Source organism: Oncorhynchus mykiss, chromosome 11 (assembly GCF_057628025.1).
Source record: "Oncorhynchus mykiss isolate SJ-2025 chromosome 11, ASM5762802v1, whole genome shotgun sequence".
NCBI classification, from domain to species: domain Eukaryota; kingdom Metazoa; phylum Chordata; class Actinopteri; order Salmoniformes; family Salmonidae; genus Oncorhynchus; species Oncorhynchus mykiss.
In genome coordinates, this window is record NC_143032.1 from 52,184,595 (window position 1) to 52,208,645 (window position 24,051).

The window sequence follows — 24,051 nt, forward strand, 5'->3', positions numbered from 1 at the left end:
TATCTACCTTTTCTTCCTCTGTAACCGCTGCTAAAGCTACCTTCTATCACTCTAAATGTCAAGCTTCTGCCTCCAACCCTAGGAAACTCTTTCTTCTTCATCCTTAATCCTCATCCCCTCCCTCCTCCCTCTCTGCAGATGACTTTGTCAACCACTTTGAAAAAAGGTTGAAGACATCTGCTCCTCTTTCACTCGGCCTACTGAGTCCACTGTTCCCAGTCACACAGAACTACCCTACGCCTTGACATCACTCTCCCCTCTCTCTCCAGATTAAATCCCCACCACCTCAAACTCAACTTCGACAAAACGGAACTACTCTTCCTCCCGGGAAAGGCCTGCCCACTCCCAGAACTCTCCATCATGGTTGACAACTCCACGGTATTCCCCTCCCAGAGTGCAAAGTACCTTGGCATGACCCTGGATAACACCCTGTCATTCTCTGCACACATCAAAGTAGTGACTCTCTCCTGCAGATTCATGTTCTGCAACATTGGTAGCGTACAATCTGTCCTCACACAGGAAGCGGCGCTGGTCCTAATCCAGGGACTTGCCTACGGAGCAGCAAGGGGAACTGCACCCCCTTACCTTCAGGCTATGCTCAAACCCTACATCCCAACCCGAGCACGTTCCACCACTTCTGGTCTCTTGGCCCTCCCACCCCTACTCAGCCCAGTCAAACTTCTTCTCTGTCCTGGCACCCCAATGGCGGAAAAAGCCTCCCCCTAAAGTCAGGACCTGCCCATCTCCCGAAAACATCTGAAACCCTACCTCTTTGAAGATTATCTTAAATGACTCTCACAGGAAAATGTACTTGATTCGATTGTGATGTGTTGTTGGCTCATCTAGCTATCTTAAGATGAATGCACTAATTGTAAGTCGCTTTGGATAAGAGTGTCTGCTAAATTACTACACATTTTTTATGTTGTTTCAGAGTGAGGAGTCTGGGGCTTGCCACTTTAAGATGTGGCATAAACAGAATCACAGACAGTCCAGGTATCCTTCTTGTAAAGATGAAATATATCAGTGACATGAAGCAAGGAGCCGAGAGGACTGCCGTGCAGAGGTGCTTACGTTTGTGTGGTGTAACCAACAGATCCATAGTCTTCTGTGAAAGGCTTGGCCAAACTGTAGAGAGCTCTTTCTTCAGTTCAGCATCAGAAAGACGCTGGGCAACCATCCCTAAGGAGAAGATCGCAAGAGAAAATAGAATATTCCTGCATCAAATACACACAATTATCTAATTTAAGTATAGCAACAAAAGATAAAGACAGAAAAGTAAACATGAGCTTGCAGAGTCATTGTGGAGGTGAACCAGAGAGAGAATAACTTATTGAAAGCGGCAGTGAGCAGTGAAGCTAGAGAAAAGCATACTGCACTGTGACGTCATTCAACTACGCAGCACAGGCCCTAAACACAAGACCCACCACAGAGCAGCCTAATGAGACCAAATGGGACCCATATCTACTAATGCAAACCTTCTGTAAGCAACAAACAAGCAGCATATGTCCCGTCCCTGCTACGCATCCAGGGGACATCACAACATCTGTCTGTCTGTCTGTCTGTCTGTCTGTCTCTGTCTGTCTGTCTGTCTGTCTGTCTGTCTGTCTGTCTGTCTGTCTGTCTGTCTGTCTGTCTGTCTGTCTGTCTGTCTGTGAGGACAACGTGATGGATGGCTAAATCTAACATTTACAACTAGTGTTTGTTGCTTTTGCTTGAGTCATCAAGTCGGCCTCATGATAGGTATGCACCTAGCCTATCATGTATCACACAGGGGTGGAGAGGGGACAGAGTGGGGGGGAGAGAGGACAGGGTGGGGGGAGAGGGGACATGGGTAGGGGGGAGAGGGGACATGGGTAGGAGGGAAAGGGGACAGGGTAGGGGGGAGAGGGGACAGGGAAGGGGGGACATGGGCGGGGGCAGAGGATAGGGAGAGAGAGAAGGGCGGTCTCACCTGAGGACAGTTTGATCTCCAGGGCCGTGCGGATCAGGGCCATGAGAGTGGAGGTAAAGTGGACTGTGTTGTCATCAGCGATGGGCATGTTCATCTTGACTAGCCGCTGGAGAGAATGTGTGGACGGAGGAGGAGGTTAGAAACACACTTCTACTGTTAACACTTCATCCAGACCATCAGCCAATCAGGAGAAACCAGTCTGTGTGCTGCTGGTAATATTCACAGAGGCCCCTACAGCACACAAAAAGCTTTCTCAACGAGTACAAAGAGGAGACAAACTAAACATTCACATTCACTGCTATTGGCTACAGTACGCACTATGCTGCAAGTCAAAGTGCACCGGTGCAAGACTGACATTGATCGAAATAAAAGTGAGAAAGGGCATGTACGCATAACCATGGAAGTGCCTCAAAGATCTCAGGAGCTCCACTCTGTGGTTGCTATACCAACAATCAAACTGAGGTAAAAAGGTATGACGCTGCTCAAGTCATAAACATCTTGAGAACCAATGCCTGGCATCGACAGAAAAAGCATGTGTCACACACAGTCCATTCCAAATAACCTGAACTGCTTATCAAAAGAGATGACATCTACACCACTATATGCATACAGAGCACTATGTTTGATGTTTAAGCTATTGTGGTAGAGTTGAGCTCCCCTGAACACAAAAAGCATTCCCCTACTATCAGTTGCGGTGCAAAAGTACGACAGAAGTCAGAATGAGAGAGGAGAGGAGGGGAGGGGTGAGACACACACACATACATGTGCACACAAATCCATAAAGAGAAAGTAGAGGTGAAAGACAGGATGAGAGAGAATGAAAGATAGAAAGACAGAGAGTAAAGCACACATTTTTCTCACACAGGAAAGCAACAGAAGCCACACACACTGGCCCACAAAACCGAAAAACCCCTAGTGGGTAAACTCAGGGATAGACTGAGATAAGGTAAGGGAGAGCAATACTAAACCCCTTTCCTAGAAAACAGATTGATTGGTAAAGGATTTAAATCTGGGGACAGTCCTGGATTGGTCGAATATGTGTGTATTGTAGAATTAAATCGAAATATTCTTCCATGAATTAATCTGCGCATGCCTGCTGTGTTGGATGTATTAAAGGACAATTCCGACACTTTTCAACATCATAATCACCATCTCCAGCACCATACCAGTTCTACATAGGTGAAAACGCCGTGTTTCTGTGATCTGTGGTTAAAAAGATAAGAAGAAAGTTCCCCAAAAACTGTCATTTTCTCAACTTGTAGCAAGTTTCTTGCCAGACGGAGGGTATTTTCTTCCTCCCCATGTCACCGCAAATTTGAAAATCACTATTTTTAAAATGATGATGTCATCAGGTAGAATTTTTTAACTTTATATATTTTTCTACAGAAAGTAGAAATGTGGCGTTTTCACATATGTAGACAGTGGTATTGTGCTGGAGATAATAACATGAGGTTTGAAAGTGGTGGTTGCCCTTTCAATTACAGAGACGGGATTATATGAAAACCTATTATGTATTTATTATCCTAAGGAATTTGACACCCACTACCGTAAATGTTACTAAATACTTAGTAACACGTTTTCACATAGTGGGGATACCGTATGCGTCTCATGGTCTATCTCTCCGCCTTAGTGGACATCACCTCACAGGCTGAGCTTGCTCCAAATAAAGTAGCTATGCCCAAAAAAAGAAGGGGAGGGAAGGGGCTACACCAAAGAGATCAGAGCGTTAGCAAAACAAACTAAAGAAACAAGGGAACACTGCAGAGCACAGAGATTGGCTGGAGGTCAAGCCAATGGGAAGACAGGTCGAGCAGAGGGAGTGGCTACCTTGTAGGCGACTCTTGGCGGACATTTCTTTCCCAAACCTAAGGGTGGGGACATGTGGAGGAGCATCTGATACATATCAAGGTACTTGATACGGCCACTTCACAGAGTAGGAAACAAAAAGCCAAATAAAGAAGGATGGAAAGTTAGAGGAGGAAAGGAACAAAATGTTGTTTTTTTAAGAAACCAAAATGAATAGGAAAAAACAAAAACAGAAATCTGTGTTATTTAGATTTCCAGTAGCGACATGGAGATGGATGCCATCTTTGGCCACGGTGGACCAGGGATGCATCGGTGCGGTGGTGAACTCAGCTCAGGAGGAAGTGAGCTGCTCAGATCCCTGAGGGGAGACATGGGATGGAAGAGTGAGTCTGGAAGAGTGAGAAGAAGAACACACAGGATGCTGATGGGGAGAGAACGACAGCATTGTACGTAGTGTGGATGACGGCTTCTGCATGCTGAGAGACATCCAGGGAGGGTTCACCAGAAGCACGGAAACAAAGGTTTCAATGCCAGACTTTTTTAAAAATCTCAATGAATTAAAGCCCTCCTTTCTCTTTACAACTTTTACGTCTAGGATCCCCAAAACACATTACAGTACGTAAAGACGTTGATCCGATTCAGACGTGTTCATGATCTGAATCAATTTAGGACTAAACATCCAAACGTAATGTTTAATCTAACTGTACATAGATAGGAGACGGAACAGGTGCCAACCAGAATGTGTTCACTGCATACCTCGACACATCATATAGAAAGTAAGCATTACATAGGGATTCCAATGTCAGGTACAGTTGGGGTTTAACATGGCTTTGAAAGCTTTGTTTCCAGTCTGGCATCATTAACCAAAGCCAGTCAGTCTGGAAGGGCGGGTGCTAGTGTGTAGGCGAGTCATTGGTGCACAGCCATTCACTTAAGTCTCTTGGCATAGGAACACAAAGCACCCTAGTGGAGGAAATGTTCTGGGGTTGCTAACCTTGTACGCTACCCTATTAGGGCAGTTCTTCCCTAAGCCAAGAGGGGGTGAGATAATTCGTAACAAGTTGTACATATCGTTATAGCGAATCCGTCCGCTGCAAAAAGAACAAGCAGATATAAAAACAACAACTTCAGGACAGCTTCAAGAGAACAATGATCATCAGAGGGCTGACAGGGTACTAGGAGGTATGCTACCATACCGTACCCTCTACATGACACTACATGGAGGATTGTCAGCAAGTCACAAAGTATCAGGCAGGGATTAGGCAGTCCCCTCCATACTAGCAGCTGTAATACTAGATATCTCTCTGACTGGGCATAGAGGCACAGTAGGAGCACCAGCCAGCCAGATGGCTGAAGGGAGGGAGGGAGAGGGACACATACCAGGCAGCAGGGTCGTACTCAGCCCAAACACGGATGAACTCATCCAGATGATGAGGCCCCAGTATAGACGAGTCTCGAGTCAGGTACTCAAAGTTATCCATGATGACAGCCACAAACAGATTGAGCATCTGGAAGATACAATTCACAAGGATTTATGGGAATAGACACAGTATGCTGGCACAACACTAACTCCTAGTCCTACGTTTCAAATCAAATCCAACTTTATTTGTCACATGCACCGAATATAAGTGTAGACCTTCCCGTGAAATGCTTACTTACGAGCCCTTAACCAACAGTGCAGTTCAAGAAGAGTTAAAAAAATATTTACCAAATAAACTAAAGTAAAAAATTATAAAAAGTAACACAATAAAATAACAAAAACGTGGCTATATACAGGGGGTCTGTGTGCGGGGGTACAGGTTAGTTGAGGTAATTTGTACATGTAGATAGGGACAAAGTGACTATGCATTTGGTCCTAGACTTGGCGCTCCAGTAGCGCTTGCCGTGCGGTAGCAGAGAAAACAGTCCATGACTTGTGTGACTGGAGTCTCTGACAATTTTATGGGCTGTCCTCTGACACCGTCTATTATATAGGTCCTGGATGTCAGGAAGCTTGGCCCCAGTGATGTACTGGACCGTACGCACTACCCTATGTAGCGCCTTATGGTCAGATGCCGAGCAGTTGCCATACCAGGTGGTGATGCAACCGGTCAAGATGCTCTCGATGGTGCAACTGTAGAACTTTTTGAGGATCTGGGGACCCATGCCAAATCTTTTCAGTCTCCTTTTCAGTCTCGCCCTCTTCACGACTGTCTTGGTGTGTTTGGACCATGATAGTTAGTTGGTGATGTGGACACCAAGGAACGTGAAACTCTTGACCCGCTCAACTACAGCCCCTCAATGTTAATGTGGGCCTGTTCGGCCACGATCATCTCCTTAGTCTTGCTCACATTGAGTGAGAGGTTGTTGTCCTGGCACCACACTGCAAGTTCTCTGACCTCCTCCCTATATGCTGTCTCATCGTTGTCGGTGATCAGGCCTACCACTGTTGTGTCGTCGGTAAACTTAATGATGGTGTTGGAGTCATGCTTGGCCACGCAGTCATGGGTGAACAGGGAGTACAGGAGGGGACAAAGTACACACCCCTAAGGGGCCCCTGTGTTGAGGATCAGCGTGGCAGAAGTGTTGTGCCTACCCTTACCACCTAGGGGGTGGCCCATCAGGAAGTCCAGGAACCAGTTGCAGAGGGAGGTGTTTAGTCCCAGGGTCCTTAGCTTAGTGATGAGCTTCGTGGGCACTATGGTGTTGAACGCTGAGCAGTAGTCAATGAACAGCATTCTCACATAGGTGTTCCTTTTGTCAAGGTGGGAAAGGGCACTGTGGAGTGCTGTTGAGATTTCGTCATCTGTGGATCTGTTCGGGCGGTATGCAAATAAAGTGGGTCTAAAGCAGGCCTGGGCAATTTCAGTCCTCGGGGGCCTGATTGGTGTCACACTTTTCACCCATCCCTTGCAAACACACCTGATTTAAACTAGCTGCATTTTTAACTGAAGATCATGATTAGTTGATTATTGGAGTCAGGTGTGTTAGCTGGGGCAAAAGTGTGACACCAATCAGGCCCCCAGGACTGGAGTTGCCCAGGCCTGGTCTAGGGTATCCAGGAGGATGCTGTTGATGTGAGCCACGACCAGCCTTTCAAAGCACTTCATGGTTACCGATGTGAGTGCTATGGGGCGGTAATCATTTAGGCAGGTTGCCTTTGCTTCCTTGGGCACAGGGACTATGGTGGTCTGCTTGAAGCATGTTGGTATTACAGACTTGGTCAGGGAGAGGTTGAAAATGTCAGTGAAGACACTTGCCAGTTGGTCCGTGCATGCTTTGAGTACACGCCCTGGTTTTCCGTCTGGCCCTGCAGCTTTGTGAATGTTGACCTGTTTAAAGGTCCTGATCACATTGGCTACCAAGAGCATTATCACAGTCATCCAGAACAGCTGGTGCTCTCGTGCATGCTTCAGTGTTGCTTGCCTCGAAGCGAGCATAAAAAGGCATTTATATCGTCTGGTAGGCTCGCTTCAACAGGCAGCTCACGTCTGGGTTTCCCTTTGTAGTCCGTAATATTTTTCAAGCCCTGCCACATCCGAAGAGCGTCCGGATTAGTGTCCTGCTTCTTGAAAGCGGCAGCTCTAACCTTTAGCTCAATGCAGATGTTGCCTGTAATCCATGGCTTCTGGTTGGAATATGTACGTACAGTCACTGTTGGGACGACGTCGTCGATGCACTTGTTGATGAAGCCGATGACTGAGCTGGTGTATTCCTCAATGCCATTGGATGAATCCTGGAACATATTCCAGTCTGTGCTAGCAAAACAGTCTTGTAGCGTAGCATTCGTGTCATCTGACCACTTCTGTATTGAGCGAGTCACTGGTACTTCCTGCTTTATTTTTTGCTCGTAAGCAGGAATCAGAAGGATAGAATTATGGTCAGATTTGCCAAATGTAGGGTGGGGGAGAGCTTTGTAATGAATCTCTGTGTGTGGAGTAAAGGTGGTCTATAGTTTTTTTTCTCCTGTGGTTGCACATGCTGGTATAAATGTGGTAAAACTGATTTGAGTTTGCCTGCATTAAAGTTCCCGGCCACTAGGAGCATCGCTTCTGGATGAGCATTTTCTTGTTTGCTTATGGCCTTATAGAGTTGGTTGAGTGCGGTCTTAGTGCCAGCATCGGTCTGTGGTGGTAAATAGATGGCTAAGAATAATATAGATGAGAACACTCTTAGTAGATAGTGTGGTCTACAGCTTATCATAAGGTACTCTACCTCAGGCGAGCAATATCTCGAGACTTCTTTAATATTAGACATTGCGCACCACCTGTTATTGACACCCCCCCACCACTCGTCTTACCAGCTTTTCTGTTCTACCGGTGCATGGAAAATCCCGCCAGCTCTATATTATCCGTGTCGTCGTTCAGCCACGACTTGGTGAAACATAAGATATTACAGTTTTTAATGTCCCGTTGGTAGCATAATCTTAGTCGTACGTCATCAATTTTATTTTACAATGATTGCACGTTAGCCAGTAGAACGAATGGCAGTGGGAGTTGACTCGCTCGCCTACGGATTCTCAGAAGGCCCTACCTTCACCCCCTTTTCCTCCGTCTTTTCTTCACGCAAATTACAGGGATTTGGGCCCGTTCCGGGGAAAGCAGTATATCCTTCCCGTCGGACACGTTAAAGGAAAAAGCTTCTTCCAGTTCGAAGTGAATAATCGCTGATGTCCAGAAGTTATTTTTGGTCATAAGAGACGGTAGCAGCAACATTATGTACAAAATAAGTTGAAAAAATAAGTTAAAAAGGGAGCATGTAAAATGTCAGCCATCCTCTTCAGCGCCATCTTATTCAGATCATTGTCTAATGTTAACATCCCTTATTACTGCACATCAGCCGAACATCAATACAATTACAGTGTATGTTGGATGACATCAGTACTAACCAGGAAAGAGCAGAGGAAGATGAAGGAGACAAAGTAGAAGTAGGCGAAGTCACTGCCACACTCCTTCCCCAGGTTGCCTGACCTCTCATCACAGGCTCTGTGACTCAAACACGACAGCATGATCTCATGCCACGCCTCCCCTGTGGCACTCCTGGAAAACAAGGGTGGACAGACGGACATAAATACCTTTTGAGATTACAATGAACACCTCTAACAAAGTTATTGTGGAAGATGGCCACAGTGTACAACTCGGGCGACGTAAGATGTTGCTAGCTACATACAACCCCTGGCTTACAGAGTTACAGGAGAGGTAGGGGAAGGGAGAGGGAGAGGGCAATTGTAATAATGTTGGTGCTCTGTAAAGCAGAGGAAGGAGTGACTAAGGAAAATGTGTATTTACCTGAACAGCAGCATGAGGGCCTGAAGAAAAGTGCGGAAGTTGTTGTGGTGAGTGATGGCTGTGTCCTCGTTGAGCTCAATGTTTCCAAACACCTGGTATAGTAAGGGGTCAATTATACCCACAGATCATGCCAGTTTCTGCCTTACACTGCATAAATATTTTCTTATTCAATAAAAAACTAAATTTCACACCATTTTAGTCCGTAGGGGTGTATAAACCAATTATTTTGAGGGAACATTTTCAAGGGAGTCCAGGAAGGAAATGTTCATATTTGGAAAGAATGGAAGCAGCACTCACCTGCATACCAATGATGGCATAGATGAAGAACAGCATCGCTATCAGAAGGCAAACATAGGGCAGGGCCTGGAAGGACAAGAACACTGTTCAGCAAAGTGCTCTAAATGCAAGTAATGTATACAGTGTACTGTGTGTGTGTGTGTGTGTGTGTGTGTGTGTGTGTGTGTGTGTGTGTGTGTGTGTGTGTGTGTGTGTGTGTGTGTGTGTGTGTTACCTTGAAGGACTGGACGAAGGTCCACAGCAGGATACGGATGGTGTATCCCTGCCTCAGCAGCTTGATGAGACGAGCTGCTCTGAACAGCCTCAGAAAACTCAGATTCAACAGCCGGTCCTGCAGGACCAGAGACAAGAACACAGTCAACATTACACCCTTTTCACAGAAGACAATCAAAATATGACTACATATGACGATGATGCAGACAAAACGACATGATTGTATTTGGCTGGTCCTGGTTCAGCTTGCTAAAGGAGGCCAAACAATAAATACATACAGGCCAGTTCACACAGTGCTGTAGCTTGTGTAAAGAAGGGAATGAGAAAGAGCAATGAGACAGGAAGTGTAGTCACTCACCGTTGTCTATAAGAGCAGTTGTTTAACCGTAGCAGAATGTGGGCACATCAGTGAATACATTAAACAAGAGGACAATGCAGAGAGAGGGACAGGGAAAGGGAGAGGGACAGGGACAGGGAGGAACAAGGAAAAGTAAGAAAAATAGAAACAGTAATGACATACAGAAAGCCGGTAAAAGCTCAGAACACACACTTAAATCAGTCAATGCATTGGACAATGATACAGACATCTGGACAGATACTGTTGGAAACTGTATCAATATGAGTATAGAACATCAATAAACAACTACTACAGGACGTGAGAGAAACATGTTGAGTGATTCACATAGTGCTCAGATGACAATAATCACACACACACACACACACACACACACACACACACACACACCCCACTTCCCATCCAAGTGGGATGTTGTAACTCTGGCCATGTTGTAACCCTGGCTGTTGCACTCAGCTGAAACTCTGAATTGCCTCACGTTATCAGATCCCATATCAGACATCAGTGATGAATCAATAGTGTTAACATGCAGCTCTGTTCACAAACTTTCTCTCTCCCCCTCTTTGTCTCTGCTATCAGTCCTGGACTAGAGCCAAGACATCTTTGCTGAGATAGCTATTTAGCCTGTGTACAGGGCAGGCCCACATTGTAGGTCTCTGCACGTCAATCATACAATTCTGCCTCATTAGCAAGTAGTGTAATGTATATAGAGGAGAGTGGAAGAAACACGGTTTGTGCTGCGCTGGACTCTTAACTTACATTGATTTCTGTGACCACAATGTCAGTTATACTTCCCAGCACTGTCACAAAGTCAAACACGTTCCAGGCATCCTTCAGGTAATTCTGGAACAAGAGGGATTGAATATCACTCACAGACTCAAGGCATGCAGTGCATGAATTCAATAAGTATCAAATCATTGATCACTTTTGCCATATTGATAGCATGCAGCTAAACAGGAAGGATGATAAACCCACCAGCGGACCGAAGGCAATGATCTTCAGAATGCATTCCAGAGAGAAGAGGGCAGTGAAGACGATGTTGAAGTGCTTCAACATGGCCTCGTAGAAGTCTGGAGCTCCATGGAACTGGTGCAGAAAGGAGAAACCAGTGAAGAACAAACACCATTGTAAAGGCCTCTCGAGTGGCGCAGTAGTCTAAGGCACTGCATCGCAGTGTTGCGGCATCACTACAGCCTGGGTTCGATCTCGGTCACAACTGGCCGTGACCGGGAGTCCCATAGGGCGGCGCACAATTGGTCCAGTGTCGTCCGGGTTAGGGGGGGCTTTACTTGGCTCATCGCGCTCTAGTGGCTCCTTGTGGCGGGCCGGGCACCTGCAGGCTGACCACGGTCGTCAGTTGAACAGTGTTTCCTCCGACACATTGGTGCAGCTGGATTCCAGGTTAAGCGAGTGGGTGTTAAGAAGCGTGTTTCGGAGGACACAGCAACATCAACATTTGGAGGACACTGCAACTCCCCAACTCGCCCGTTGGGAAGTTGTAGTGATGAGACAAGATCGTAATCACGAAATTGGGGGAAAAAGGGGGTTCAAAAAATGCTAATAATAAAAAAACACCATTGTAAATACAACCCATATTTATGTTTATTTATTTCCCATTTTTTTCTTTAACTATTTGCACATCGATATAACACCATACATACAATACAACATACAATTACATTTGAAATGTCTCTATTCCTTTGAAACTTTTGTGAGTGTAAGATTTATTGTTCATTTTTATTGTTTATTTAACTTTTGTTTACTATCTATTTCACTTGGTTTGGCAATGTAAACATATGTTTCCCATTCCAATAAAACCATTTCAATTTAATTGAACGATCCTACTATATTTTCTGGTGAATGAGCCAGACTATACTAACCTTCATCATGAGCACCACGGTGTTCAGGGCGATCATGATCATAATGGAGTACTCAAACGGAGGTGACACCACAAACTTCCACATCCGGTACTGGAAGGACTGCACGTTCTCTGGCATGTAACGCGTCATTTGCTTGGCGTTGATGGCAAAGTCAATGCAGGCTCTCTGAAAAGAACGAGATGGAAATGAACGCTTACATCCAATGTTCTCTTTCATAATCGCCACCCATTTCCTCATTATCATCATCATGGTCATCAGCACCATCATCAGTCGTCAATCCGTTACTCTTTCAAGCATTGCCTTCATTAGGACTATTGCATCTGTATCATCAACTAAAGGGGAAAAGCTTTTCAGAAGCTGGCTCCTCCTGGCTATGTTCTGGTTCCAGTTAGGAGAGTCAAGTTAGTTCAGCATACTGACAGACACAGACAGAGGGGACATACACTGAGTACACCAAACACTAGGAACACCTTCCTAATATTGAGTCCCCCCACTCCCCTTTTGCCCTCAGAACAGCCTCAATTTGTTGGGGCATGGACTGTGTAATGAAAGTATTCCACAGGGATGCTGGCCCATGTTGACTACAATGCTTCACACAGTTGTGTCAAGTTGGCTGGATGTCCTTTGGGTGGTGGACCATTCTTGATGCACACGGGAAACTGTTGAGCATTAAAAACCCAGCAGTGTTGCAGTTCTTGACACAAACGGGTGAGCCTGGCACCTACTACCATACCCCATTCAAAGGCACTTAAATCTTTTGTCTTGCCCAGTCACCCTCCAAATGGCACACATTCACTATCCATGTCTAAACTGTTTCAAGGCTTACAAATCCTTCTTTAACCTGTCTCCTCCCCTTCATCTACACTGATTGAAGTGGATCTAACAAGTGACATCAATAAGGGATCATAACTTTCACCTGGATTCACCTTGTCAGTCTGTGTCATGGAAAGAGCAGGTGTTCTTAATGTTTTGTATATTCAGTGTTTATCTATCTGTGCACAGTTGAGTCGTGTTAGGATAGCATACAAACAGACACAGGGAAACATATGTTGTTTTAGTTTAGAATAGGAACTGACGGAGATATATCTACTATGGTTGCCTAATGGGGTCCCGGTAGACATGAGGTAGGGGGGACGGGGACGGCTCGCTGGCTTTGTGTCCGCCTGTGGAACCACAGATGGGGCTCCAGAATCAATCGTGGACCTGTGGACCTGTCACACTGGCCCTCAGCTGGGAGACTGTACTGTAGGCTCCACTGCAGCCTCACTGCCTCAACATGCACAACTGAACACAGCATCAACAACAACAGCAGTGAGAGAGACTGTTCCTGCCTGTACTCTGCCTAATGAAAGGGTTTGGCAGTATGATTGGCAACATCTACAGAGTATAGTGAGCATAGTGAGCTGATGACCAACAACTCACAAATGGAGAGCGGGACCATTGAAGAAATATTAATTGTTATTCCTTTCCCTTACTTCCTGTTCCGTAAACTCTTAGAAAAAAGGGTTCCAAAAGGCTGTCCCCATAGGAGAACCATTTTTGGTTCTGGGTAGAACCCTTTTTGGTTCCATGTAGAACCCTGTGTGGAAAGGACTCTACAAAAGGGTTCTACCTTGAACAAAAAAGGGGTTCTTCAAATGGTTCTCCTATGGGGACAGAAGAAGAACCCTTTTTGGTTCTAGATAGCACCTTTTTTTTTGAAGAGTGTACTGTACCTCGTTTTTCTCCAGGCTGCACTCTGACATGGCCTTGTCTCCCTGCTCCTGGAAGGTAATGATGATCAAGGCCACAAAGATATTGACGAAGAAGAAGGGGAAGACCACAAAGTAGACCACGTAGAAGATGGAGATCTCTATACGGTAGCCTGGACTGGGACCCTGGTCCTCAAAGGTAGCGTCCACAGAGTGCTTCAGAACACTGGAGAGGAACACAGGAACCATGCTGTCAGTATATGGAACCACTCACCACAACAGCCAAATGTAGTTAAACTACTACAACAAGTTTCCTACAGCAACTACAATATGACTAAGACCTAACTGGAAACGAGGACACCATTTCAAGTTCTACGTCTAAAATTAGGGACATAGTCAATTAAAAGCTTCTGTTAAAATGTAATAGGCATGTGATTAATGTTTAATGTTGATGATAGAAAGGTCCATTTTCATCAGCCGCGCTAAAATATTCCTTGCAGTAATAGCCCAACTGAGAGAGAGAGCCTAGCCACTTAGCCCTCCAGGTTATGAGGACTGAGTCTTATTTAATGGACTTCTACCCTGACCTAAATGACTCACCAGTCCATCATTTTTACATATCATGCATCACTGGATTATTTAATAACATAGCTAATTCAATGATTTCATTGAGGAGGACAGAGGATCCGGAATAAGAAGGAGAATTATGAACATGCCGGAAATTGCACAGACAACCCTCTCTGGTGTGCTGACCCGACAAGCCTGCGCACTTTGCTTGAATACGATATTAAAGACAATTACAGAGACTAGCACAGCACATTCTCAGAACATATCCCCAGGGCAGGCTTGTTCACCCTCTAATGTTCTAGTACTGGGTCTTTCTATAATTAATGGGGCCAATGTGTGACATTGGGATAAATGTTTTAAAATGGTTTGAAACAGAAATAAAAAGGGTTTTCATGCAGTTAGAGGAATAAAAGTGAATGTATGCAAATTGGCCCATAACTCCACCTATTCAACATCATAGGCCCAGGACTATGCATCCTTTAAGCAGGGGTCATACAGACATTGGCAAATGAAATTCAAGGACTCTCAGGGACTTTTTCAAACACTTCATTGTAATTTTCAAGGACCACAATTTTATAATTATAAAGAACATATAGGGCCTAACATAGAACACCCCCCAAAAAAGCATGAAAAAAAGTGTAGGCCATTACCACTTGAAGAATAATGCCTTTCTTTGGCCTTGCCAATGCATTGATATTCAACTTATTATTACATTCTAAAATATGTGAGAATAATGTGGACTTGCCTGACTAAAGAAATTGGATGCATGCATGGTGATTTTTCTCCTAGCCTTTGTGGCCGACGCAGGCACACATAATAAAGCCATGAACAGCGGCAGCGTTAATCTCACCATTTGAATCTCACCATCGCTGTTTTTCTAATGAGAAAGTGACCAAAAAAACAGGTTCCTTTTATAATGGAAGGATTTGTATGGAAAGTCAAGTTGAAGACAGCATTAGATGATGTCCTCATAACTTGCACTGGGTTTTACCCCAACAAAGACGTCAGATTGTCAAGGGATGCCTATTCCAGTACTTGAATTTCTGAGCTCCAAGTTCAAGTAGGGCTACTTCAAGCCCCTTGTATTGTTTCAAATTGCAGGTGTAACAAGGAAAACAACATGTATTTGTCATGTTATTTCATTAACAGATCATGTTGTGAATAAGCCCACCAGGCTGTATAATTTGATGTCATTGTATCCAGAATAATATTGTGTAGTAGACTCTGTGTCCAATCCGAGGCACAAAAACACGTGAAAATATGAAGTCAATACCTTGATGCTTTCTCTGTTAGATCTAACGAGACACTGCTGTAAATCAAATGGGCAACAACAGATGATCACCATCAATTCGCTAGGGACATTAGATCCAATGTGGGTCCAGGCAAAGCGGTTTTCACCGGCAAAACGAATGAGACACCAGAATATTCTGGACATTCCTTTGCGATCACCTTTTTTTCCCAGCACTTGGGCTGTTGTTGCATCGCATGCACTATCACAACAGCTGTTCGTCACTTCCCTGTTATTCGGAAAATTCCTTCCTTGATCAGATGATGATGTGGGAGAATATAAAAAATATTACGTCGTAACTAATCAGCTGGACACCAAATGGCATCCAACAAGTATGATGCATAATTATTGAAAATGATTTCAGTTTCACGTATCAAGGTAAGGGGACTCTTTCGGTTAGAAGCATTTGATTTTGCAATGCATACATTATTTTGGTTTTCTGTGCCCATGAAAGCTGTTTTCACCCCATAACATAAGGAGACAGGAAATGTTATGTAGTTAAGAAAAGTGATGTTTTATGTCACATGACTTTGGACAAATCCGTAAAGACAATAATCATGATAAAGAGTTAAACATAGGTTTTAATCAACTCCTGAATTTGATTGAATATTCTGTACAGTTGAAGTCGGAAGTTTACATACACCTCAGCCAAATACATTTAAACTCAGTTTAGCACAATTCCTGACATTAAATCAGAGTAAAAAGTCCCTGTCTTAGGTCAGTTAGGATCACCACTTTATTTTAAGAATGTGAAATGTCAGAATAATAGTAGAGATAATTATTTATTTAAGCTTTTATTTATTTCATCACATTCCCAGTGGGTCAGAAGTTTACATACACTCAATTAGTATTTGGAAGTATTGCTTTAAATTGTTTAACTTGAGTCAAACATTTTGGGTAACCTTCCACAAGCTTCCCACAATAAGTTGGGTGAATTTTGGCCCATTCCTCCTGACAGAGCTTGTGTAATTGAGTCAGGTTTGTAGGCCATCTATTTTGTGAAGTGCACCAGTCCCTCCTGCAGCAAAGCACCCCCACAACATGATGCTGCCACCCCCGTGCATCCCCCGTGCATCACGGTTGGGATGGTGTTCTTCCGGTTGCAAGCCTCCCTTTTTCCTCCAAACATAATGATGGCCATTATAGCCAAACAGTTCTATTTTTGTTTCATCAGACCAGAGGATATTTCTCCAAAAAGTACAATCTTTGTCCCCATGTGCAGTTGCAAACCATAGTCTGGCTTTTTTATGGCGGTTTTGGAGCAGTGGCTTCTTCCTTGCTGAGCGGCCTTTCAGGTTATGTTGATATAGGACTCGTTTTACTGTGGATATAGATACTTTGTACCTGCTTCCTCCAGCATCCTCACAAGGTCATTTGATTGAAAAACAAGTTTTAATGACTCCAACCTAAGTGTATGTAAACTTCCGACTTCAACTGTATCTTATGTCTTAATAATATCATGACATTAACTAAATTGACAGATATCAATTACTTATCAACAGCTCTAACAAGTTGTCCAGTGTAGGAAATTCTCGCTGGTAGCCTAGTTTATAGAAAAACCCTATTGTTCTACTGTCTGTCTGTGTCTGACTGTCTTTCTGTATGTCTGAGAGACACCAGACCACAGCACATATCCCATGTCATGTTTACCCATTCTACTTCCTGTCTGTCTGAGAGGCATCAGGCCACAGCACATTCTCAGAACATAACCCCAGGCCTGTTCACATCCTACTGGTATACTGTTATACTGTCTGTATGTCTGTCTGCAGGCCAAAGCACATTCTCAGAACATATCCCCAGGGCTGTTCACTCTCTACTGTTCCGTCTGTCTGTCTGTCTGTCTGTCTGTCTGTCTGTCTGTCTGTCTGTCAAAGAGCCACAGCATATTCTCAGAACATATTCCCACCAAAGACTTCAACTCTATAGAGCTACTGAAAAGGAGCCTGGAAAGTGGACTTACTCAGGCCAGCCCTCTCCGGTGGACACAGTGAAGAGAGTGAGGAAGGCCCAAAGCACGTTGTCATAGTGGAACTCATACTTCTTCCACACCCGAGGCTGGGCGGCCACCTCATCTTTATCATAGTCCAGGAAATTACCTCTGTTTAGGGGGGAGGGGTAGAGAGAGAGAGAGAGAGAGAGAGAGAGAGAGATAGAGAGAGAGAGAGAGAGAGAGAGAGAGAGAGAGAGAGAGAGAGAGAGAACAACTTACTGCACACAAACACATACAGGAATATGAATATTCAGATACCGCTTTGATTAGGTTGACAAGACACTGTCCATGTGACAAATCAATAAGATACCCAAACAAAAACACATAATTAATGCAATTGTCTTCAACGCAGCACTGGGCTGTTCTTCTCTCTATGGGGGAAGATACAGCATATATACAGCAGTATGTGGACACCCCTTCAAATTAGTGGATACGGTTATTTCAGCCACACCCGTTGTTGACAGGTGTATAAAATTGAGCACACAGCCATGCAATCTCCATAGACAAACATTGGCCGTAGAATGGCCTTACTAAATAGCTCAGTGACTCACCGTCATAGGATGCCACCTTTCCAACAAGTCAGTTCGTCACATTTCTGCCCTGCTAGAGCTGTCCCGGTCAACTGTAAGTGCTGTTATTGTGAAGTGGATACGCCTAGGAGCAACAACGGCTCAGCTGCAAAGTAGTAGGCCACACAAGCGTAGCGCGTAAAAATCATCTGTCCTCGGTTGCAACACTCACTACCGAGTTCCAAGCTGCCTCTGGAAGCAATGTCAGCACAATAACTGTTTGTCGGGAGCTTCATGAAATGGGTTTCCATGGCCGAGCAGCCGCACACAAGCCTAAGATCACCATGCGCAATGCCAAGCGTTGGCTGGAGTGGTGTAAAGCTTGCCGCCATTGCACTCTGGAGCAGTGGAAACGCGTTCTTTAGATTGATGATCACGCTTCACAATCTGGCAGTCTGATGGACAAATCTGAGTTTGGCGGACGACTGGCCTGCAAAGAACTGTGCAAAGCTGTCATCAAGGCAAAGGGTGGCAACTTTGAAGAATCACAAATATATATATTTTTTGTTTTGGTTACTACATGATTCCATATGTGTTATTTAATAGTTTTGATGTCTTCACTATTATTCTACAATGTAGAAAATCGTAGAAGGAAAGAAAAACCCTTGAATGATTAGGTGTGTCCAAACTTTTGACTGGTACTGTAATCAACAACTGTAATCAACCTACCATCTGTGTTGATATGGCCAATAATCACTTTGCCACATGAAAGGTAAACAAACAAACAGGCAAATACAGCCTACAAGTAGATTCAGCACCACGGACAGCGATCACAAATCCCGCGATAAGACAGTTAGATCCAACAGAGATAAGTGGAAGTATTTTTGATCAATGAAATGATCAATGAAATGATCAATGAAAAACAATAATCAGTCTTTTTAAATAACTTGACGTTCCTAAACGGGCTTCCTACAAGTCACTGACACCTTTCATGAAATGGGCATCACACATAATGAGTCCAAACGTTTCACAGAAGTTGGACAAAAATAATGTCCAATATACATAAAAAAAGCGGAATGTCTGTTGACTGTTTTGCTGCTTGTGATATTTTAACAAAACATTTGTGATGTACATAAATAAAGCAACTGTGTGCGCCACCGTTGACAAAATCATAACCAAGTGAGTTACCCCGAAGACCAGCTTTTGGTCGGTCTTAAATAGTCCTAGTTGTGCTCACTGAAATTGCCATATTGGCGCACATTTTCAAGAACACACCTCCAATATTTCCAACCCTCCCACCTCAGTGCAAGCCAGCTGATGGTTAGACAGGTAAATTGTCAAACCTGACTAACTGGCAAATGCGGCAGTTTTTACATAACGAAATTGGAAACGACGGTGCGTTTGCCTCCTTAACTCCAGTCAAAAATAGAGCCCCTGGGCCGTACCACCACAGCTGCCCTGGAGGGGCCGCCATTTCTAGAGCTGTTACCGTTATTCCATGGTTTGCTATATCAATGTTAGGCCCAGTGCCTTGGTGCCAACTTTGCTCATCTGTCTTCTCCTGTTAATTTCAAAATGCCCTTTCTTCTTGTGCCAGGCTTGCTCAGTACTGTAAACCTACCTGCAGTCTTTCTCCAGGCTCTTGGACTCATCGGTGCAGTAGAAGAACTTGCCCTTGAACAGCTGCACGGCGATGACAGCGAAGATGAACATGAAGAGCATGTAGACTATGAGGATGTTGAACACGTTCTTCAGGGAGTTTACCACACAGTCAAACACAGCCTGAGAGAGGACACACACACACACACACACACACGCGCACGCGCGCGCACACACACACGCACACACACGCGCGCACACACACGCACGCACACACACGCACAAACACGCACGCACACACACGCACAAACACACACGCACACACACGCACAAACACATGCACACACGCACGCACATGCGCACACACGCGCGCACACACACACGCACACACACACACGCACACACACGCACAAACACACGCACACACACGCACAAACACACGCACACACGCACACACACAGAGAAACATGGGGCTGGGTTAGATACAGTACACGCTGATGACTCTGTGTCCTGACAACACTCATCAATAAGTCAACACCAGTGAATACACGTGCAGTGTACAGGTCAGATAAAGTCCTCTTCCGTACCTTCAGCTTGGGTAGGCGTTTGATGGTCTTGAGGGGCCGTAAGACTCGCAGAACTCTGAGGGACTTGATGGTGCTGATGTCCTTTCCTTTGGACCCTCTGCACAAGAAAAACACTAAGTTAGACAGCAAACCTTGTATTCAGAAACGGCTAAGAACAACAATTGCATTAAAACAATTGCATTAAAAAAGAGGCAAACCACTCGTGAGAAAAGTCAAAAGCTTGTTGATGAATCACTGTTGCTTCTACAAGTTTCATGAATGGAAAGGTTTAGACTAAGAAACAGAAAGCATTTGAAGAATGCTCTCTGACGGTCTTTACCCAACGTGAATGGAAATGTTCTTACAATCTAAGGAAATGGGGTTAGGAGAACGTTTGTTATTTACATTACCATCTCCCACTACTAAAGACATTGCATTTCTAATAATACTTCCAAAATGATTTGTGTTTGAAAAATACAACAGAATAATAATTGAGGTAAACATTTTTTTGTCAAAGCTGTAGATACCCTTGGTACAGATAATTGTTTGTGACAACCAACCACCCAGCCCCAACTGAGAATGGATTAGTAATCTCACTGTAGGCTCATGCCTCTCCAGACCATTCAGACAGGTGTACCGTAGCATGTAATCCTGGATTACATGAGCGAAATGGACAGTTTGTGGATGTATAGCATGCAGAGTAGTTATCCCACAGCAATCCACCTTCTCTGAGAGTTACATCTCAACATATATTTCTCCATGCAAATAGCACCCAAAAAATAAATCAAGTACGCTCGCACTACAGACTGTGCATCAGGTTTCTGCAGAAGAACCCATAACCAGTGGCAAAATAAAAATCAACGGTGACGTTTCTTTTAAAGGAACCAATGCTGTTTTCATACACAAATCCGGCTCGTTAAGCTGAGATGGTGAGACTGACAGACGAAAAGATGAAAGGATGTCAGTGTAGAGTATTATGACTCACGGGGAAATACAGGAACAAGAGATGTAATAGACTTTCTCAGATACAATGGGCGGAAAAACAGAACATCTTTTGAACCAACATGTGAAGAAGTCTGAGCAGAATCCCAGTAAGTCTCTGTGTATATTAATGTTCCCTACAGACTCAGAAGAGCTCATGCTGAATCATCACCTTGGGGAGCTGTGAGAATAGCAATACAAGTGACTCGCAACACAGGCATCTCCAAATCAAATACAACGAAGTGATACAAAATACTGCATGTTATATCAAATGTAAAATAATTGACCAATGTGTGGTACAGTACACAAAATGGTCATGTATTTAAGGTCAATCATCCCATTGGAGAATCGTGGATTTGACTGACTCCAATAAACAGTCGGCAACACATAAATAACCAGTCAAAGATACTACGTGACACTTCTACATTAATAAATGCTATAGAAATAGACCTATTCAACATACAGTACAGTCAACAACATTTATATCACAATGTGAAATGTTCCAGCACCCATGTCACTCATTCACATCTCTGTCTCAAATCTAGAGAGATTTCTCTGAAAAGGTGAACGCCTCTGTTGTTAAAGTAAATCCTACATAGCAGTCACTCATTTTCAACTGAGAGATAAAGACGAACTTGTAAAGATCGCAGCATCTGGGGAAGATGATTAACATGGCACCAACAAGACAGTCCAGGAGGAGGCAAATGGCAACAGAGAGAAACAAATCTGCCAGCACCCTTCATTTTCCCCTACTCTGCCCTGCCTCCCCCCTCTGTCTGCTGTCAGCTGCCATCACACACACACACACACACACACACACACACACACACACACACACACACACACACACACACACACACACACACACACACACACACACACACACACACACACACACACACACACACACACACACACACACACACACACACACACACACACACACACACACACACACACACCACTTCCCATCCAAGTGGGATGTTGTAACTCTGGCCATGTTGTAACCGTGGCTGGTATGCCCAACACAGCATGGACATGTGATATGACGCTGAGGTTCCTCCCTCCCACAGCCTCCGTTACAGCTCTACTCTACCACAACAGCATGCAACATTCATGCTCTGATACGCATTAGTCCAGCATGCTTTTTTTCGCAGTAAGTAGAGCCCGTGGTTTGAGATCACAAAACACTCACACATGTTAAACCACACATGACATTCTGATAGCTTTCAAAGGACGCTTGACCAGCTTGGAGAAAAACATGTGACTTGGGAGTTTCATTGCGAGCGCTTTGAGTTTTCTACAGGGGCTGGACGGTGAAAGAGCTATGAGACGCCAAGACAGTGGTTAAATGTGTAATGAGGACATCATTCTCAGGTACAGGTGGCTGGCGTGTCCCATATGTCATCTCCCTGGAAGGAGAACAAAACGGTCATCCAAAATAACCACCATGTCCTGTCTGAGCACTGGCTATTTTTACTACTACTCTAAAGGTAGTCCTACAGATGTAGGATCTTGATATGACCCATTTTGCTACAGCAGGAAAATAATCCCTGCAGCAACAGGAAATGTGAATTATTATGTGGATTATAATTCATGGACATTTTTTGTAACGGTTGGTACATTTTCGTTAGGGAAAATCAGGTCTGAAATTTCAAAGGGGAAATTACAAACTTCAGAAACCTTTTTATTCCTCAAATACACTACAAGTTTAAAATGTTCTCCTGGAAGGAAGGTTCTCCTGCAACAGGGTGATCAAATTAAGATCCTACATCTGTAGTTCTCTCTCTGTCAGTGTGGAACAAGACTGTATTATGTTTTAATATAGGCACTGACATGGCTATGCTTGGTGCGTCTCCTAGTTTAACAGAATAAACACAAATGTGTGTTATAATAGCTCAGAGTATTTGACTTGGTCCATAGAAGCTTGAAAATGAACACAAAGAGTCTGCTGTACATAATGATTCGAATGACCAGCATAGTTAGTGCTGATGCTGGGATTTGGCCCAATCATCAATTATGAACACGTTTTACTTGAGCATCCATTTACAGTAAGATTGGAGAGTGCTCTTTAATTACTTGCTACTTTTATTTCTTATTTGTATTCATCTTTTTTTTATTTACTGAACTGTCGGTTAGGAGCTTGTAAGTTCGTGTTTCACTGTAAGGTCTACACCTGTTCTATTCGGCACATGTGACAAATCAAATTGGATTTGAACACCCAGAAAGAGAAAGAGAGGTTTCTATTGAAAGCTATCAGAGTGACATGGCAAAGGCTCCTGGACTGTAAAGGAAACCCTTTACTCATACAGGTTTAGTGATATGATCTTGGCCTAAGCAGAAGAAAGAGGGGTAGAGGGGAGAGGGGGATCCCCACCTGGGCACACCTTGTGGCGGTCTGACGGGGGAAAACAGTAAAGGGGAAAAAACAAGATAAAGAGCACAATTATGGCGTCTTCCCACACATAGAATATATGACAGGTACAATCTAAACAATTACCACACGGTGAATGGGAATAGGCCTATGATGTATGAAATTGAGATGTTTGTCATTGACTGTACTAGTCTGTCAGTGACAGACAGTTGAATGCTATTGTGAAAGTGTGAGGAACTGATTAGACTAGAAAAGGAACTCGCCAAATGACAATCTCGGCCATAATGACAGTTCTTCGAGGATGACTGGGTTGCAAAATGGCTTTCATTTTTTCAAGGCAATGTTCCTAAAACTTAGGTTTTGTTTGCCAAAAAGACACTCTGCCACTTGTTTTGGTGGCACAGGTAAGAGTGTGTTTCCTGTGTACTAGCAGACGTTTCCAACAGACAGAGGACATCTGACAGATGTGGAACGTCTGAAGGGAGATGGAATGGTGACACGTGGTTGTGAGATTCAAGGAAGCAACACTGCACAAACAGTGTGTCGATGACACATCACGGTGGCGGTACGGTTCATTCACAATGAGTCGGTGGATCACATTGACATGACAGGCAGAATGAGGCCCGGGGCATGCAGGGAGAATAATGTCCATCGATCAACACGCCTGGCTGTCTGTCAGAGTGGCTAGGGGAGAGTGATAGATACTAGAGGCAGTGC

At 44.2% G+C, this 24,051-nt stretch overlaps 1 protein-coding gene across 2 annotated transcripts in view; it reads right to left on the reverse strand.

Annotated features, from left to right (window-relative positions):
* LOC118936269 (voltage-dependent N-type calcium channel subunit alpha-1B) overlaps window positions 1-24,051 on the reverse strand; it is a 146,754-nt gene that overhangs the window by 12,935 nt on the left and 109,768 nt on the right. The window contains exons 27-41 of one of the 2 annotated variants that reach the window (XM_090190400.1): window positions 20,001-20,097; window positions 19,436-19,596; window positions 17,276-17,413; window positions 13,485-13,686; window positions 11,770-11,934; window positions 10,865-10,975; window positions 10,649-10,732; window positions 9,536-9,652; window positions 9,322-9,387; window positions 9,025-9,116; window positions 8,625-8,775; window positions 5,138-5,265; window positions 4,752-4,848; window positions 1,952-2,057; window positions 1,072-1,179 (exon numbers count right to left, since the gene is read on the reverse strand). In XM_090190400.1, the coding sequence (XP_090046526.1) occupies window positions 1,072-1,179; window positions 1,952-2,057; window positions 4,752-4,848; window positions 5,138-5,265; window positions 8,625-8,775; window positions 9,025-9,116; window positions 9,322-9,387; window positions 9,536-9,652; window positions 10,649-10,732; window positions 10,865-10,975; window positions 11,770-11,934; window positions 13,485-13,686; window positions 17,276-17,413; window positions 19,436-19,596; window positions 20,001-20,097 (1,823 nt within the window). Of the gene's footprint in view, window positions 1-1,071; window positions 1,180-1,951; window positions 2,058-3,778; window positions 3,876-4,751; window positions 4,849-5,137; window positions 5,266-8,624; window positions 8,776-9,024; window positions 9,117-9,321; window positions 9,388-9,535; window positions 9,653-10,648; window positions 10,733-10,864; window positions 10,976-11,769; window positions 11,935-13,484; window positions 13,687-17,275; window positions 17,414-19,435; window positions 19,597-20,000; window positions 20,098-24,051 lie in introns of both variants that reach the window. The other variant, XM_090190399.1, reaches the window with a different exon arrangement.